The sequence below is a fragment of the Schistocerca piceifrons genome, chromosome 4 (assembly GCF_021461385.2).
Source record: "Schistocerca piceifrons isolate TAMUIC-IGC-003096 chromosome 4, iqSchPice1.1, whole genome shotgun sequence".
NCBI classification, from domain to species: Eukaryota; Metazoa; Arthropoda; class Insecta; order Orthoptera; family Acrididae; genus Schistocerca; species Schistocerca piceifrons.
The window spans coordinates 513,252,774-513,268,695 of NC_060141.1; the positions used below are offsets into that span (position 1 = coordinate 513,252,774).

At 40.3% G+C, this 15,922-nt stretch overlaps 1 protein-coding gene across 1 annotated transcript in view; it reads left to right on the forward strand.

The window, feature by feature from the left end:
• LOC124795954 (dynein axonemal heavy chain 6) overlaps positions 1-15,922 on the forward strand; it is a 1,096,896-nt gene that overhangs the window by 139,955 nt on the left and 941,019 nt on the right. The window contains exon 8 of the mRNA XM_047260034.1: positions 8,605-8,785. Within this exon, the coding sequence (XP_047115990.1) occupies positions 8,605-8,785 (181 nt within the window). The remainder of the gene's footprint in view (positions 1-8,604; positions 8,786-15,922) is intronic.

Sequence of the window (15,922 nt, forward strand, 5' to 3'; positions counted from 1 at the left end):
CTGTTCCTCTTAAAAAATATAAATTGCCAATTATACATAACAGTATACATAGATAACAATGTATGTATCTTTCTTAGCAAGAAACATACTGTGTATTATTCATAATTAAATAAAAATTGACAATTCCAGTTATCTGCATAGCAACTTTTGCTGCCGTACTCTTGCTTTCACAAACAAGGATACAATGTAGTTATTAAATAAGATAGAGTAGTTAGAAGTACAGAATATAGAACAGTGTAAGGTGGAGGAATGTCTTTGGAGAAATGAAAGAAGGCATACTAAAGCCATTAACTGAGACGTCCGATGTATATTATTCCATTGAATTTGCAAAGTGTGCAAATTCTCCTTGGGGTATATATTTCATAACCATATTGACATCATATAGTCCCTTTTTCTGGCCTGTATCTGGATTGACCATTACAAGCGCCTTAGGATATGGTATTCTTACCGCTGTAAGAGGTCCACAATAGCATAGAAAGAACTTACTCATCTCCTTTTTTTATGTTACAACTATGATGAACATCTTTTACTAAAACTAAGTCATCTACACTAAATATAGATACATATGCCATATTGTTAAACTTACATAGTCTGCTCTGGACTGACTCATGTGACTTGCTTCTTATCCTATTGTCTGTTACTGTTACCTCTTCTTCGTTTGAAGGAAGCCATTTAGTGTTGTGTGTACATGAACTTACAGGATTAGTTACTGATGTTTTATAGTGAAGAAAGTCATTGGACATCTAATTTAACTAATTAGTTGGGAATTTATTTAGCAGTGTATGCATATGTGAACTAGAAAAATGGCAGCAGAAGCACTGGATTGGTGTTAGGTTATCTGTGAAACAGAACAGTGAAGCTAAAGACAAAACAGTAAAGCATTTAGCAAGTAGTTAGACAAAACATTAAGACCTTAAGAAACTCACAGGAGGCCCCTAAAATACTTGGGGATGATATTAAAACAGAATTGGAAGCTACCATTAAGGCTCACAGGGATGATACTCTTAAGAATTTAGAAGAAAGTATCAACCAAAAGTTAGAAGCTTCCACTACCAAACTGGTGGTACTTAAATCACAGGCAGCAGCATTTGAAGAGGGATGATACTCTTAAGAGGCTAGAAGAAAGTATCAACCAAAAGTCAGAAGCTGCCATTGCCGAGTTGACAGCGGTTAAATCACAGGCAGAAGCATTTGTCTGTATTTAATGTACAGGGAAATAAAGTTACTGTTATAGAGAAAGAATTAAATGATTTGTATAGCAAAGTAGAAATGGAGATTAGTGCACAATGTGATTTAGTGAGAAATGAAGTACATGATCACTTGAAAGAAGCTCATAACAATGTACACACCTTAGACTCCCAAATCTCAGGTACACAGGAGGGGGCTGAAAGGTTAGAGCATGGAAAACTACTAAATGAAATTTTGAGTCACCTAACAACTTTGTCCAGATTGGAAGAGAGATTACAGGTGTTTGTACAACAAAAAGTACAGGATACAGTTGAATCTACTAGTATTAAAACCAGTTCTTTTGGACATGCTGTAGACCATAGAAAGGAAATACAGGAATAGTGTGATGGCTTAGAAAATGGAAAAACTGAATTCAGAACAAATGAGACCATCAGTAATATTGCTTTTCCTTGTGAGGTTTTTGAGGATGCTCAAATGGTAAATGGAATAAATTTTTGTAAATGGTTTTCAAAGCTGAAACTGGATATAGGAGTGTATCCAGTAAATTTCTTTAGGATGTTACACAAACATTGGAAGACTCCAGAAAGATAGATTTTATTTAGATTACCCATCTAAGACTGCAACCCCTCATTTCATGATAATACCCATTTGTTCAGCTTTCATCATTCCTTAAACCTCAGCAACATAGTCCTGCAAAACCATGTCACTCAGGCTTAAACCTCTTTGTAATACCTGCTCATCATCCGTAATATTCTCCTACTCCAGAATCGCAAATTCCTGGAACCCATATCACACATTGAACCTCTTTCCCTTTTGTAACTAGAGCAGGATGCACAGTTCCACCTCAAAAAGCTCTACACCATAATGAGATTTTCACTCTGCAGCGGAGTGTGCGCTGATATGAAACTTTCTGGCAGATTAAAACTGTGTGCCCGACCGAAACTCGAACTCGGGACCTTTGCCTTCCGTGGGCAAGTGCTCTACCATCTAAGCTACCGAAGCACGACTCACGCCCGGTCCTCACAGCTTTACTTGTGCCAGTATCTCGTCTCCTACCTTCCAAACTTTACAGAAGCTCTCCTGTGAACCTTGCAGAACTAGCCACCATACAGAATTCACAACCTAAACAGACATGAAACACACTCATGGACCTTTCATCATAAAGCCTGAGCCCCACAGAAATATTAGTCCCTTCCAAGGGCCTCACATTTTGCCCCTCTCCCAAGTTCTGTTGTGCATTGCTTGTTAAAGACTTTCAGGAGTGCTAGTTCTGCAAGGTTCGCAGGAGAGTTTCTGTAAAGTTTGGAAGGTAGGAGACGAGATACTGGCAGAAGTAAAGCTGTGAGGACTGGGCGTGAGTCATGCTTCGGTAGCTCAGATGGTAGAGCACTTGCCCATGAAAGGCAAAGGTCCTGAGTTCGAGTCTCGGTCGGGCACACAGTTTTAATCTGCCAGGAAGTTTCACTCTACACCATGTTTATTTCCTACTCCTGCCTTCAACTACCATTATCCATAATGTCTACAACAACCTCCAAACCTCTCCGACATCTCCTCATAGCTGACAAACCCTGCCTCGCAGACCTACTACATTTACCTCGCCCTCAAAACCTCCCACCACCATACAGAGTTCACAACCTAAACAGACATGAAACACACTCATGGACCTTTCCTCATAAAGCCTGAGCCCCACAGAAGTATCAGTCCCTTCCAAGGGCCTCACATTTTGCTCCTCTCCCAAGTTCAGTTGTGCATTGCTTGTTAAAGACTTTCTCTCCTTGTCCCAGTCCTTACAGTGGTAACAGTTTTTTGCCAGCAACCACAGCAATCAGACTCACCCAAAGACCAATGTTGAATCCTGGCTGACTCAGTTTACTCCTCCAAATTACCCTCTGTTAACTTTCCAGAATTTATTAACCTCGTGCCATGCCTCACCATCATTCTGTAAATCCCTCAACAAGCAAGCTAACCACAATCCACCACCTAAAAACTGATCTCGACCTTATAATCCTGTTGACTGACAATGGTTCCACCACTGTTGTTTTGAACTGAAAGAATTACCTGACAGCTGTGTGATTCGTCCACCTACAACAGGGTGTGTACACTCTGGGACAACCGGGAAATCCTTGAAAAACCCGGGAATTTTTTCATCCGGGAGAAAACCAGGAAAAACCTAGAAATTTTTAAGAATTCCAGGAATTGTTCGTTGCTTTAGTTTTCAGTTAAATTTTTGTACTTTTTACTGGTAATAACGGATACTCTAACAAAGAATTTTGCTTTAGCGCTTTACTGAAATATAATACTACAGCAATAAAACATAAACAAGGGAAAAAAAACAGATAAAACTTAAGCTGCAAAGTAAATCTGCGATTTACAGCAACAAAACACAGCGCACACACGTGCATCTGCCAACAGCAGAATGTGGCAAAGGATTTAGGACGAAGACTATGCAATACTTCAAAACAACAAACTGCTTCTGATGGTCGTTGCGTCACAACGGTTAACATTAGGTTCATTTGAGCAGTTGCCAGTGGGCTTGTGCACATGCGCAGCTGAGTCACATAGGAGCAATACCTTCTCCTGCTTCTGGCTACTACAAGTGTGGCTGTTAGCTGTACCCAAGGTAACTAGACATGAGCTTATCAGCAGTAGCAACAAACAGCCAGATACTACCTGGAAACATTTTTTTAGTGCATCCAGGCTGCCAGATTTGCGCATGCGCAGAGCAGTCTGAGTTGTAGTCGGATGAGGGGCAGTCTCCACATGAACCATGTTTATGTTTAGTGATTTTGTTGGTTCCTCTTGGTTTACAGCTCTCAAGAACAAAACAGATTTCTGTAGCTGGGAGCTATAAAGAGAATTGAAATATTCATATAATTATGGAAGGCTAAAATATGTTATTAGTTTGTTTTCTGATTTTATTTTATTTCCAGGATTTTGGCAGTCAGGTATTAATTGCCTTGCAGAACAATGAAGTTATTTTTGTCAATTTGCTAAAAAAATGTCTTTAATTAATCTTTTCTGCAGAGGCAGTCAATTTATTTGAAACACTATTGATTAGTGTCAACTGTTTGCAGAATTTCAAGTGCACGTTGTTATCTTTTTGGACGTATGGCATTATGCCATAAATAAGCACTAAACGTAAGATAATACAGTGCTGGTACTCCAAGAAAATTTGATTCCGAAAACCACATTGAAAACTTTAATATCAGCTTGGGGCCTACTTCTTTGTGAATCTGGACATACAAACGTGCCCTTTAATTTGAATGATTCATTTCAGTATAGTTTACAAAATTCCGATGCTCTTGGAGTATCCTCTGATGTCCTGTTTTGTTTATGATGTAATGTAAGATCTCTTAGTGCCATATACGTATGAACATGCAGGCTATCTACGTCATTGTAGCTGTGCATGCACAGTAACGCCATTTTCTGGCACTCTCTGACAACTGCTGAAATGAATTCTGACAGGTCGCGGGAAAATATTGCAACTGGTCGTTTTGAGAAGCGTTACTCTCAAAGTACATTTTATTATACACAATATGAGTTATGTTACATGGGCAAAAGTGCTATGAATTTTTTAAATCACAGAGCATTTGATTTTAATTTAAAGCTTAACACTTTGAGGACCAGCCACTTAGAAGAATTTCAAACCCAGAAGACCAGACATTTACGTCATTACTTTAAATTTTACTGTTAAATCTGTGTGATTTATCGAAGTGTAACATACGGAAAAAGACAAATGCTATATGTGAAAGCTTAGCTTTTCTTGTAGCTACACTATGTACATTAATTTAAACCATTAACTTTTCCTATTTGTGTGTTCACTCTACTTAACAATGGTGTTGCTGTGGGCTGACTACATCACGTGTCCTATGCTCTGAATCACTACGTTTACATGCGACACATCTTCCAAAAGGCAAAAACTGAATTTTGGAAACTGTTTTTCACTTCCGTGTTTACACATTAAGGTCTGAAGTGGATTTGCTAGCGCAGTTAACTATGGTGCCTGGAAAACTGCTGTTACAGTTCCTGATTTTTCTCAGCTGAGTCGCTATTTCTCTTCAGTTAGACTAGTTGTAAATAGTTAGTCTAACATTTCTACTTATTGTTCACTGTACAAAAAGCCACTTTGTCCATATTACCCAAAAATTTTAAAAAATATGACAAAACCTGACAGCCCAAGCACATTTCAAAACCAATTGCGTTTACATGGGAGCAAAAATCAATTGCAGGATTGGAAAACCGGCAACCAGAAGCAGATTTCCAGAATCGGATTTTGAAATGTTTACATGACCATCCTGGGGTGGTACTGGGAGATTGGTTTATGAAATCCGGTTTTGGGAACCACATGCAAACGTGATGAATATCTGCTATCATCGGCTGGCGAGATCATGTGACATGAGCTATAATTGGCTTACAAAAGTGCCGCGTGATCTCTATTTCCACGCTACGGAAACTAACGTTATGTGTTTGGTGGAATTTGACTATATGCTTTCATAATATGAAAATGTGCAGCGAACATGTTTCTGAGCATCAAAGATCAATGATCTTTCCATTTTTTTTTAATTTTTTTATTTTTATTTATTTTAATTTTTAATTTTTTATTTTTTTTGCATTCATTTCCTAAAACGGCGGCAGCTTCTACACCAGTGTGTAAAACAGTTACCATTCAAAAGATTGATAAGTTTTATGATCCCACGGGAAAGTATATTTTCGCTTAACATGGAAAAGGGTATTTTCAGCCGGGAGAAAGTGTATTTTTTAACCAGGAAATCCAGGAAAAATGTGGGATTTTTTTTCCTTGTCCATATATACACCCTGTACAAACACTGGCATAGTGATCCTTTTCTGGAAAACCAGCTGGACCTCCAACCTCTCCTCAAGTCCTTAGGGCCATCCCAGAACACCTTCCCAGAGTCCATCTTTCTCCTCACCCCAGTCATGCTCCCTACATTCCACAAACCAAATCACCCAGGATGCTCCACTGTGTCTGGTTACTGTGCCCCCCACTGAGGGAGTCTCTGTTCTCACAGATCAGCACCTTCAGCCTGTTATCTGCAACCTATGCTTCTATATAAAAGATACCAACCATATCCTCCATGGACTCTCCACAGTTCCTGTTTGTTTAGTACATGGCACCCTGCTCTACACTATTGATGCCACCTCCCTTTACACTGACATCCCTAATGCCCATGGCCTTACCCTATTCAGTGTTCGGTAGAACATTACGTTTCTCAATGCCCAACAGATTCCAAAGCCATAACCTCTTTCCTAGTTGCCATGACCAAACTTATTCTCACCCACAGTTACTTTTGCTGTGGAGGTATCACTACAAACAAATCCCCGGTAAGGATGTTGGCATCCACATGGTACCATACTATGCCAACCTACTCATGGGCCACATGCAGGAATCCTTTTTAACCACCAAAAATCCCAAACGCATCACCTGGTTCAGATACATTGATTACATCTTTGTGATCTGGACTGAGGGTGAGGACACTCATCCGCATTCCTTCAGAACCTCATCACCCCCCCCCCCCCTTTCCCTCATCAATTCACCTCACTTAGTCCTCCTCAACCCTACAAGCCACCCTCCTTGAAGTTGACCTGTACCTAAAAGATGGCTACATCAGTACCTCTGTCCATATCAATTTTCCCATTATGTCCTGAAATGAGAACTATCCTGCCCACCATCCTTTCCACCCCTCCCACAGTGCTATTCCACAGTCCACTGAACCTACACAATATCCTCATCCATCCCTAAATGACCCCTTTCCCCAAGCTCTTGTCTCATGGCTCATATCCTCATAATAATCCTAGATGCTAGATCTATCCCATACACCCTCCCACCTCTGCCTACTGCAGTCCAGTCACAAGCATCACCTATCCCATTACAGGCAGGACTATCTGTGAAACCAGTCACATGATCTGGAAGCTAAGTTACAACCACTGTGCTGCATTATACTTGGGTATGACAATCAACAAGGTGTCTGTCCGCATGAATGGCTGCTGGCAAGCTGTGGCCAAGAAACATGTGGACCACCCAGTTGTTGAGCACACTGCCCAATGCAACATTCTTCATTTCAGTGACTGCTCCACAACCTGTTCCATTTGTATTCTCCCCAGCAACAGCTTATTTTCTGCATTGCATGGGTGGGAACTCTCCCTACATTATATGCCACATCCCCGTAACCCTCAATGTTCTCAACCTTTGTTAGTCATTGTCCTTTACCAACCTATCCCCTCCCCTGTCCACTGTCGTGCACTACACAGCCTACTATTCCACCAGTGCGCTCACAGTTTTTGTACTTCTTTCCTGTTCCGGTGCCCCTCTACCCCCCCCCCCCCCCCCAATCCCCTCTGTCTAATCTTTCAAAAACATGTATTTGCTCTGTCGTCTCTCCACCTTGTCCTTGTATGCTCCCAAAATTAGCACTTTATCATCCCCCGACACCTACCATGCTGTTTCTCCCCATACCCATGCCAGCCTCCTCCTTAACCCCACCACTCATACTGCTATTCCCATCCCCACCACTCAAGAATGCTACTCCCAACATGGGCTGCTGCTTGCAGTCTGGCCTCGGCAGCCTGAGACTGCGGTCATGAGTGTGTGAGATGCGTTTGTGTGTGTGTGACTAATTCTGATGAAGGCCATTTTGGCTGAAAGCTTTCTTGTTTGACAGTCTTTTCTTTGTGCCTATCTGTGGCTCAACATCTTTGCTCTATGGTGAGTAGGGACTATCCTTTTCATAATATTGTCATTATTGCATCCTGGATTTTCCATTGTTAGATGATAAGAAGGATATGTTAGATGTACTGTTATTTGCAAATTTTCCTCTTGTACTCAGTGCTCCACAATTTTCAGCATGTTATTGGATTCTATGATGACTAGTATGCGTCTACAGTATTTGTTCATTTTTGTCAGCTTACACCAAAAAATTGAAAGCAATGTATATCTAATAGCAAATATTACAAATATTGTTGTTAGTTATTATGTGCATTGTTTTTCATTGTAGAGCCATTTGTTTCAAACCTTATTTTGCTATGAGTTGATATTTGATTGTATGCTTTCATGTTACATCTGAATAATATCCTGCTGTTTGTGTGTCTTTTTATCTGTGGATTGGATCAATTTTCCTCCATTCCAACATTTGTCTAAATTATTGTTTCTGATCCATCCTTTTGATATGATGCAGAAAAAATCTGAAAATTCCAACTGATAAATCACCATGTTTCATAATCTTGATGATGAGGGCATCAGAGATTAATTTCAGGTGGCTGTCAGTCTTGATCTAGCTGTCTGCTGAATGCAAAGGAGATATACCTCTTCTGGCTTAAACACTGTATACATAAAACTTATTATGTTTACATTAATTGTGAAGGAGTTTAAATGTAATTTTTTAATGTCATTTGTTACAGTTTCATACATTTAATCGATTTAATGATGGTGGGAATGTTACATGTTCTTGTGGTGAGATCATTGCTTGACCTCGATAAAACATTACAAATGCACCTACACTTTTTGCCTAATGATGAGGCTCTGAATTCTTTGGCTACAGATGTTAACATTGCTCCTCAGAGACCCTCCAGCATCCCTCAGGTATGAAAAATAAATTATTGTGAGATATTTTCTTAGTCTCTTAAAGTATTTTAATAAATACAGTTTGTCATATCCCTATATATTGTGATCATTGTGTAATAGTTATTAATTTAATGAACACACAGCATATACTACCAAGAAAATGTACTTCACAATTATTATCCTTCGTTGGTGACAATTTTGATATAGGTACTTTGTTTTGTGAACTAATGTATATGACTTATATAGACCAGCATTTAGGAGAAGAGGCAGATAAAGTCACTTTGATTTATATTGAAAGAGACTAATATCATGGGTCTTGTAGAGATATTATGTTCTTACAGTAATGTCTTTTCTTTGCTCATAAACTATTGGTGCATGAAGCAAATGGCCATTGATCTGTCTTCAGATGTGTTAATGTGCGTTTCTCGCCCTCATCCCCCACTCTCCCCAGTATTAAGTGTTTCTTCTCCTGTAAGTTTCCGGTTGTTAAATTTTTATGTTATAATGGCTCACCTCAGTCTGTTCATCAGTTGGGAAACTGTACACTTGAATTACAAGATTCTGTGGGAAAGTTTTTCACTCTCTGTCAAATGCTCTCTTTGTACTTCAAAAAGGATATGGCAATCTTTTTCACAGTGCATTTCCATATTTCAGTCCATTTTTCATTGTGACATACTGGAACTCCATATGTAAAAAGTAGGTATTATTTTCTATTTATTATGATTTGTAATTATACAATGTTCCCCAAGAGCAATGGCGAGTGTTCAGAGATATAACAAGAAAAGCCAAAAAGTAAACATGGGATCTAAAATACATACCTTAAGACATATAAGAACTTGTTCAGTAAAAGACGTGTGTTCCATAACAGTGAAGATGAACAAGTGCTAATAACTCTTAAGGGCATATATTTTAGAGCCTATATTTACTAGACAGCTTTTCCTTGTTTTTGTCGAAACTATCTCCTCCACACAGATTTGTTTCATAGTCTTGAAGATGAAGTAGTGCTCATAGCTCTTAACTCTTGTGACAACACTGTTGCGGGGACTACTTTATGCTACCCTTTTAAAAATACGAGATTTGTTCAAAAAATTCTGAAACAATCGTGATTTTGTGCTGATGGTTTGTTGAAGTGAAATGCGGTTCACATCCCTACATGTGCCTGTGTTTAATGTGTAACTGCCAGAAGTCTCATTGTTGTATGTCTGTTAGTTATTGTTCAGTGCTGTATTGATTAGAGTATTGGTGCTGCACAGTTTGCGAATTTCGAGGTGGCAGAGTTAGAGGAGCAATGCGTCTGCATTAAATTTTGTGTGAAACTTGAGAAAACCATTAGAGAGACACACCAAATGATGCAGAAAGCCTACAGTGATGAGGCTTAAGCTGTAATTGGTATTACAAATGGTCCATAGGGTTTGAAAATGGCCGTATGGAAGTTAAAGATGTCACTCATTCATGATGCCCTTCAACGTCTACCAACAATGCACGTGTCAGGAACGTCAACAAAATTGTGTGTGTCAATCAAAGACTGACTGTTTGAGAGATTGCAGAAGAATCTAACATTTCAGTTGAATCATGTCATGAAATCCTGACACAGCATCTTGGAATGCATTGTGTTGCCGTAAAGTTCGTACCTTTGCTAGTGAGTCAAGACCAGAAATACCTTCAACTTGCAATCTGTGAAGAGCTTTCGGACTGTGCAGATGAGAACTAGATATTCCATAAGAGAATTATAACTGGTCATGAGATGTGTGTCTATGGTTATGATGTTAAGAATGTTGAGACCAAGGTTCAGTCTTCAAGTTGGGTTGGGAACAGTTCTCCAAGACCAAATACCTCATCAGGTCAGATCAAATGTCAAAGCCATGCTGGTAGCTTTTTGACTTTGAAGGATTAGTTCTTCATAAATTCATGCCACAGATACAAACTGTTAATCGATGGTACTGTCTGGATGTGTTGTGACGCCTGCTGCTAGAAAGTGGGAGAAGTAAATGGCCTAAAATGTGATGAAACAATTCATGGCTCTTGCATCACTGTAATGTAGCCACATTCATCCTTGCTGGTGTGTGACTATTGCACAAAAAACAAAGTCACAGTGTACTGCCTGATCCTCCACACTCTCCAGACCTGGCCTCTGTGAACTTTTTTAATTTACAAAGTTGAGAACCCCATTGGAAGGACAAAGATTTGCGATGATAAATGAGTTAGAATAAAATTTCACTTCACGTGACCCAGAAAGAGGTGTACCTATTTATTTATTTATTTATTTATTACTGTCCTACACTCATGCTCTCTGCTGGAAATATCACTTTGCCATGAAGAAAAATAATCCTAATCCTACTCCTAATGATCCAACTCCCCAAGACATTATCCGAATTGAACCCTGCCTGGAACCATTCCGTCCTCCGTCACAGCGGGGCCCACTTCCTCTTCCTCGAAATCACCCTCTCCAAACCTTCCAGGAATTTCTCACTTCCAGCCTTGCCTCTCAATCATTCTTGAAAAACCTTAATCTTACTCCCAACATCACCACAGCTGAAGCCCAGGCTATCCGTGATCTGAAGGCTGACCGATCCATCGTCATTCTTCCGGCTGACAAGGGTTCCACGATCGTGGTACTTGATCGTTGGGAGTATGTGGCTGAGGGACTGCGTTAGCTTTCAGACAACATTACATACAAAGTTTGCCAAGGTAATCCCATTCCTGATGTCCAGGCGGAGCTTCAAGGAATCCTCAGAACCTTAGGCCCCCTACAAAACCTTACACCTGACTCCATCAACCTCCTGACCCCACCGACACTCCGCACCCCTACCTTCTACCTACTTCCTAAAATTCACAAACCCAATCATCCTGGCTGCCCCATTGTAGCTGGTTACCAAGCCCCCCCCAGAACGTATCTCTGCCTACGTAGATCAACACTTTCAACCCATTACATGCAGTCTACCATCCTTCATCCAAGACACCAACCACTTTCTCAAATGCCTGGAATCCTTATTCAATCTGTTACCCCCAGAAACCATCCTTGTAATCATTGATGCCACTTCCTTACACATAAATATCCCGCATGTCCAGGACCTCACTGTGTTGGAGCACTTCCTTTCATGCCTTTCACCTGCTACCCTACCTAAAACCTCTTTCCTCATTACCTTATCCAGCTGAATCGTAGCCCACAACTTCTTCACTTTTGAAGGCCAGACATACCAACAATCAAAGCGAAGAGGCATGGGTTCCAGGATGGCCCCCTCGTACGCCAACCTATTTATGGGTCACTTGGAGAAAGCCTTATTGGTTACCCCAGCCTTTCAACCCAAAGTTTGGTACAGATTTATTGATGACATCTTCATGATCTGGACTCACAGTGAAGAAGAACTCCAGAATTTCCTCTCCAACTTCAACTCCTTTGGTTCCATCAGATTCACATGGTCCTACTCCAAATCCCATGCCACTTTCCTCGACGTTGACCGCCGTCTGTCCAATGGCCAGCTTCACACATCCGTCCACATCAAACCCAACAACAAGCAACAGTACCTCCATTTTGACAGCTGCCACCTATTCCATATCAAACGGTCCCTTCCCTACAGCTTAGTTCTTTGTGGCAAACAAATCTGCTCCAGTCCTGAGTCCCTGAACCTTTGCACCAATAACCTGAAAACAGCTTTCGCATCCCACAGCTACCCTCCCGACCTGGTACAGAAGCAAATAGCTAGAGCCACTTCTTCATCCCCTCAAACCCAGAACCTCCCACAGAAGAACCCCAAAAGTGCTCCACTTGTGACAGGATACTTTCCGGGACTGAATCAGACTCTGAATGTGGCTCTCCAGCAGGGATACGACTTCCTCAAATCCTGTCCTGAAATGAAATCCACCCTTCATGAAATACTCCCCACTCCACCAAGAGTGTCTTTCCACCGCCCACCTAACCTTCATAACCTCTTGGTTCATCCCTATGAAATCCCCAAACTACCTTTCCTACCCTCTGGCTCCTACCCTTGTAACCCCCCACCCCCGGTGTAAGACCTGTCCCATGCACCCTCCCACCACCACTTACTCCAGTCCTGTAACCCGAAAGGTGTACAGGATCAAAGGCAGAGCCATGTGTGAAAACACCCATGTGATATACCAACTGACATGCCTCCACTGTGAAGCCTTCTATGTGTGAATGACCAGCAACAAACTGCCCATTCGCATGAACGGACACAGGCAGACAGTGTTTGTTGGTAATGAGGATCACCCTGTGGCTAAACATGCCTTGGTGCACGGCCAGCGCATCTTGGCACAGTGTTACACCATCCGAGTTATCTGGATACTTCCCATTGACACCAACCTATCAAAACTCCAGAGATGGGAACTTGCCCTTCAATATATTCTCTCTTTCCGTTACCCCCCCAGGCCTCAACCTCTGCTAATTTCAGGTTGCCATCCCTTGTACCTCACCTGTCATTCAACAACATCTTTGCCTCTGTACTTCTGCCTCGACTGACATCTCTGCCCAACCTCTTTGCATTTACATATGTCTGCCTGTGTCTGTATATGTGCGGATGGATATGTGTGTATGTGCGAGTGTATACCTGTCCTTTTTTCCCCCTAAGGTAAGTCTTTCCACTCCCATGATTGGAATGACTCTTTACCCTCTCCCTTAAAACCCACACCCTTTCATCTTTTCGTCTCCTTACATCTTTCCTGATGAAGCAACCTTGGGTTGCGAAAGCTTGAAATTTCTGTGTGTGTTTGTGTATTTTTTATTGTCTCTATCAACATACCAACGCTTTCGTTTGCTAAGTTACAGCATCTTTGTTTTTTATATATATTTTTCCCACGTGGAATATTTATGTATTTATTCTTTTGGAAATGGAAACAGTATTGGAAACGGTGTATCAATTGTGAAGGAGAGCACCTTAAAGGAGACCTTCCACAATAAGTAAAAGATAAATGTAGAACAATTTTGTGAACAACGTTTTGGAATATTTTGAACTGACCTAGTATTGTAAGCTAGTCAATTACTTTAGATTTTAAAATTTTGAAAACAAAATTTACTGTTTTGAATTAAATCTTCTACTAGATTCCATAAATGCTGTAAATTGTAATTTAATCTTAACCCAGTAACTTGTGTCATTGCAATATATGTCACTTCCGCAATGACTGTCGTATTCTATATTTAAGGATTCAATTTCACATCAGTATCTGTGTAAAAATTATTTTGTGAGTAAAAGTCAATAACGTCTAAAAAATTGCATTTTACAATTTTTTAGGTAATTCACATTACATTGAAAATACACATAACTGAAAGTGCATTGATATCACTAAGACCATGCTAAAAGATGTTTTCAGGTTCTGGACTGTACTTATGCACCAGTATGTCTTTAAAAAGTTTTTTTTATGTAGGTTGACAGGAGTTAACTAATTTTTTTATCTTTTTTAGGTGGGCGTAAAGAACCTCTTCTCCCATACCCTCCACCCTCCCCTTGTAATTCATATTATGGAAAAACACTGGTATTGCTAGCATTAAGGGAAGCATTTTAGAGACCTTGTTTACTAGACATTTCTGCTTTGCATGACTGTACCTGTCATATCCCTGAATACGACAGTTTTTCTTGGGACACTTTACAGGTAACAAAGGTAAAAAATATAAGTACACAACAGGTATTAGACAGAGAGAATATCAATCTACCAATGATGAAACCCTGTACCACTTGTGAATAGTGCGTGGGGAGAATGATTGATGGTAAACCTCTGAATTGGCTCTAATTTTGATCTCAAATTTTCTTCCCATGGTCATTACAGGAGACGTGTGTGTGTGTGTGTGTGTGTGTGTGTGTGTGTGTGTGTGTGTGTGTGTGTGTGTGTGTGTGTGTGTGTGTGCGGGGGGGTGGGGGTGGGGGGGGGGGGGTTGGAATATAGGAATATGTTGTCAGACTCTTCCTGGGAATAAACGTGTATCAGTTTAGTCTGATGAGCATCTCTGTAATGCTCTCATGCCAGAGCTAAACAATACTGTGACTGTCTTTGTAGGATCCATCTCGTCCTGTTGCCTTTCCAACACTTAGCGACTGTAGTTGTTTTTTCACTCTGCGATCAGTTATCTCAATATCTGCCATTTCAGTGTTCGCACAATGGTTGAAAGGGGGAACGTGTTATGACCTTCCGTGGTGAATCGGTTTCGGTCGACCAAATTCAGTATTTTAGCCTTCTCTCTATTATCTTCCATTTCAGTGTCAGTATGATCACTGAGTGAATGAATATATGATTTTGACCCACTTACTGATTTCACATATGACCAAAATCTTTTAGGGTATTTACTGAGATCAGTTAATGAAGTTTTACTTTCGAAATCATTGACTGCTTCTCTCATCTCTTTCATTACACTCAATTTCATTTTGTTCAGTTTTTATTTGTCAGCTAGGTTTTTACTTCTCTTGAATCTGAGATGAAGTTCTCTTTGTTTCTGTAGAAGTTTTGTAACATGGCTATTAAAGCATGGTGACTTTTTCCTGCCACTTAGGACTTTACTTGGAACATACTTGTCTAGGGCATGTTGCACAATGCCTTTGAATTTGTTATGTTTGTTCTCCACACACTTGTCCTCATCACTAAATATTTGATACTGATTGCTCAGGTACTCTGAAATTTGTATCCTGTCACTCTTGCTAAGTAAAAATGTCTTCCTACCTTTCTTAACATTCTTTGTAAGGCCTGTTGTCATAGATGCTATCATAGCCTTATGGTCACTGATATTTTCATCTACATTGACAGATTCAATAAGTTCAGGTCTGTTTGGTGGTAGGAGGCCTAAGATGTTACCCTCACAAGTTGGTTCCCTAAATATCTGCTCAAAGTGAGTTTTGGACAAACATCTAGAATAGTGCCACATGAATTCCTGTCTTTGACACCAGTTTTGATAGCATGACACTCCCATTATATATCTAGCAAGTTGGTCACCCCTTGGTAAAGCGGCATGATCAGGAAAATTATTAGTGATATTCTGCATCTATGTTGACATATACACTCTGCACACCACTGTGAGGTGCATGGCAGAGATACATCCCATTGTACCAGTTATTAGGGTTTCTTTCTGTTCCATTCACATATGGAGCATGGGAAGAATAATAGTTTGAATGCCTTGGTGTATGCAGTGATTATTCTAATCTTATCTTCATGATT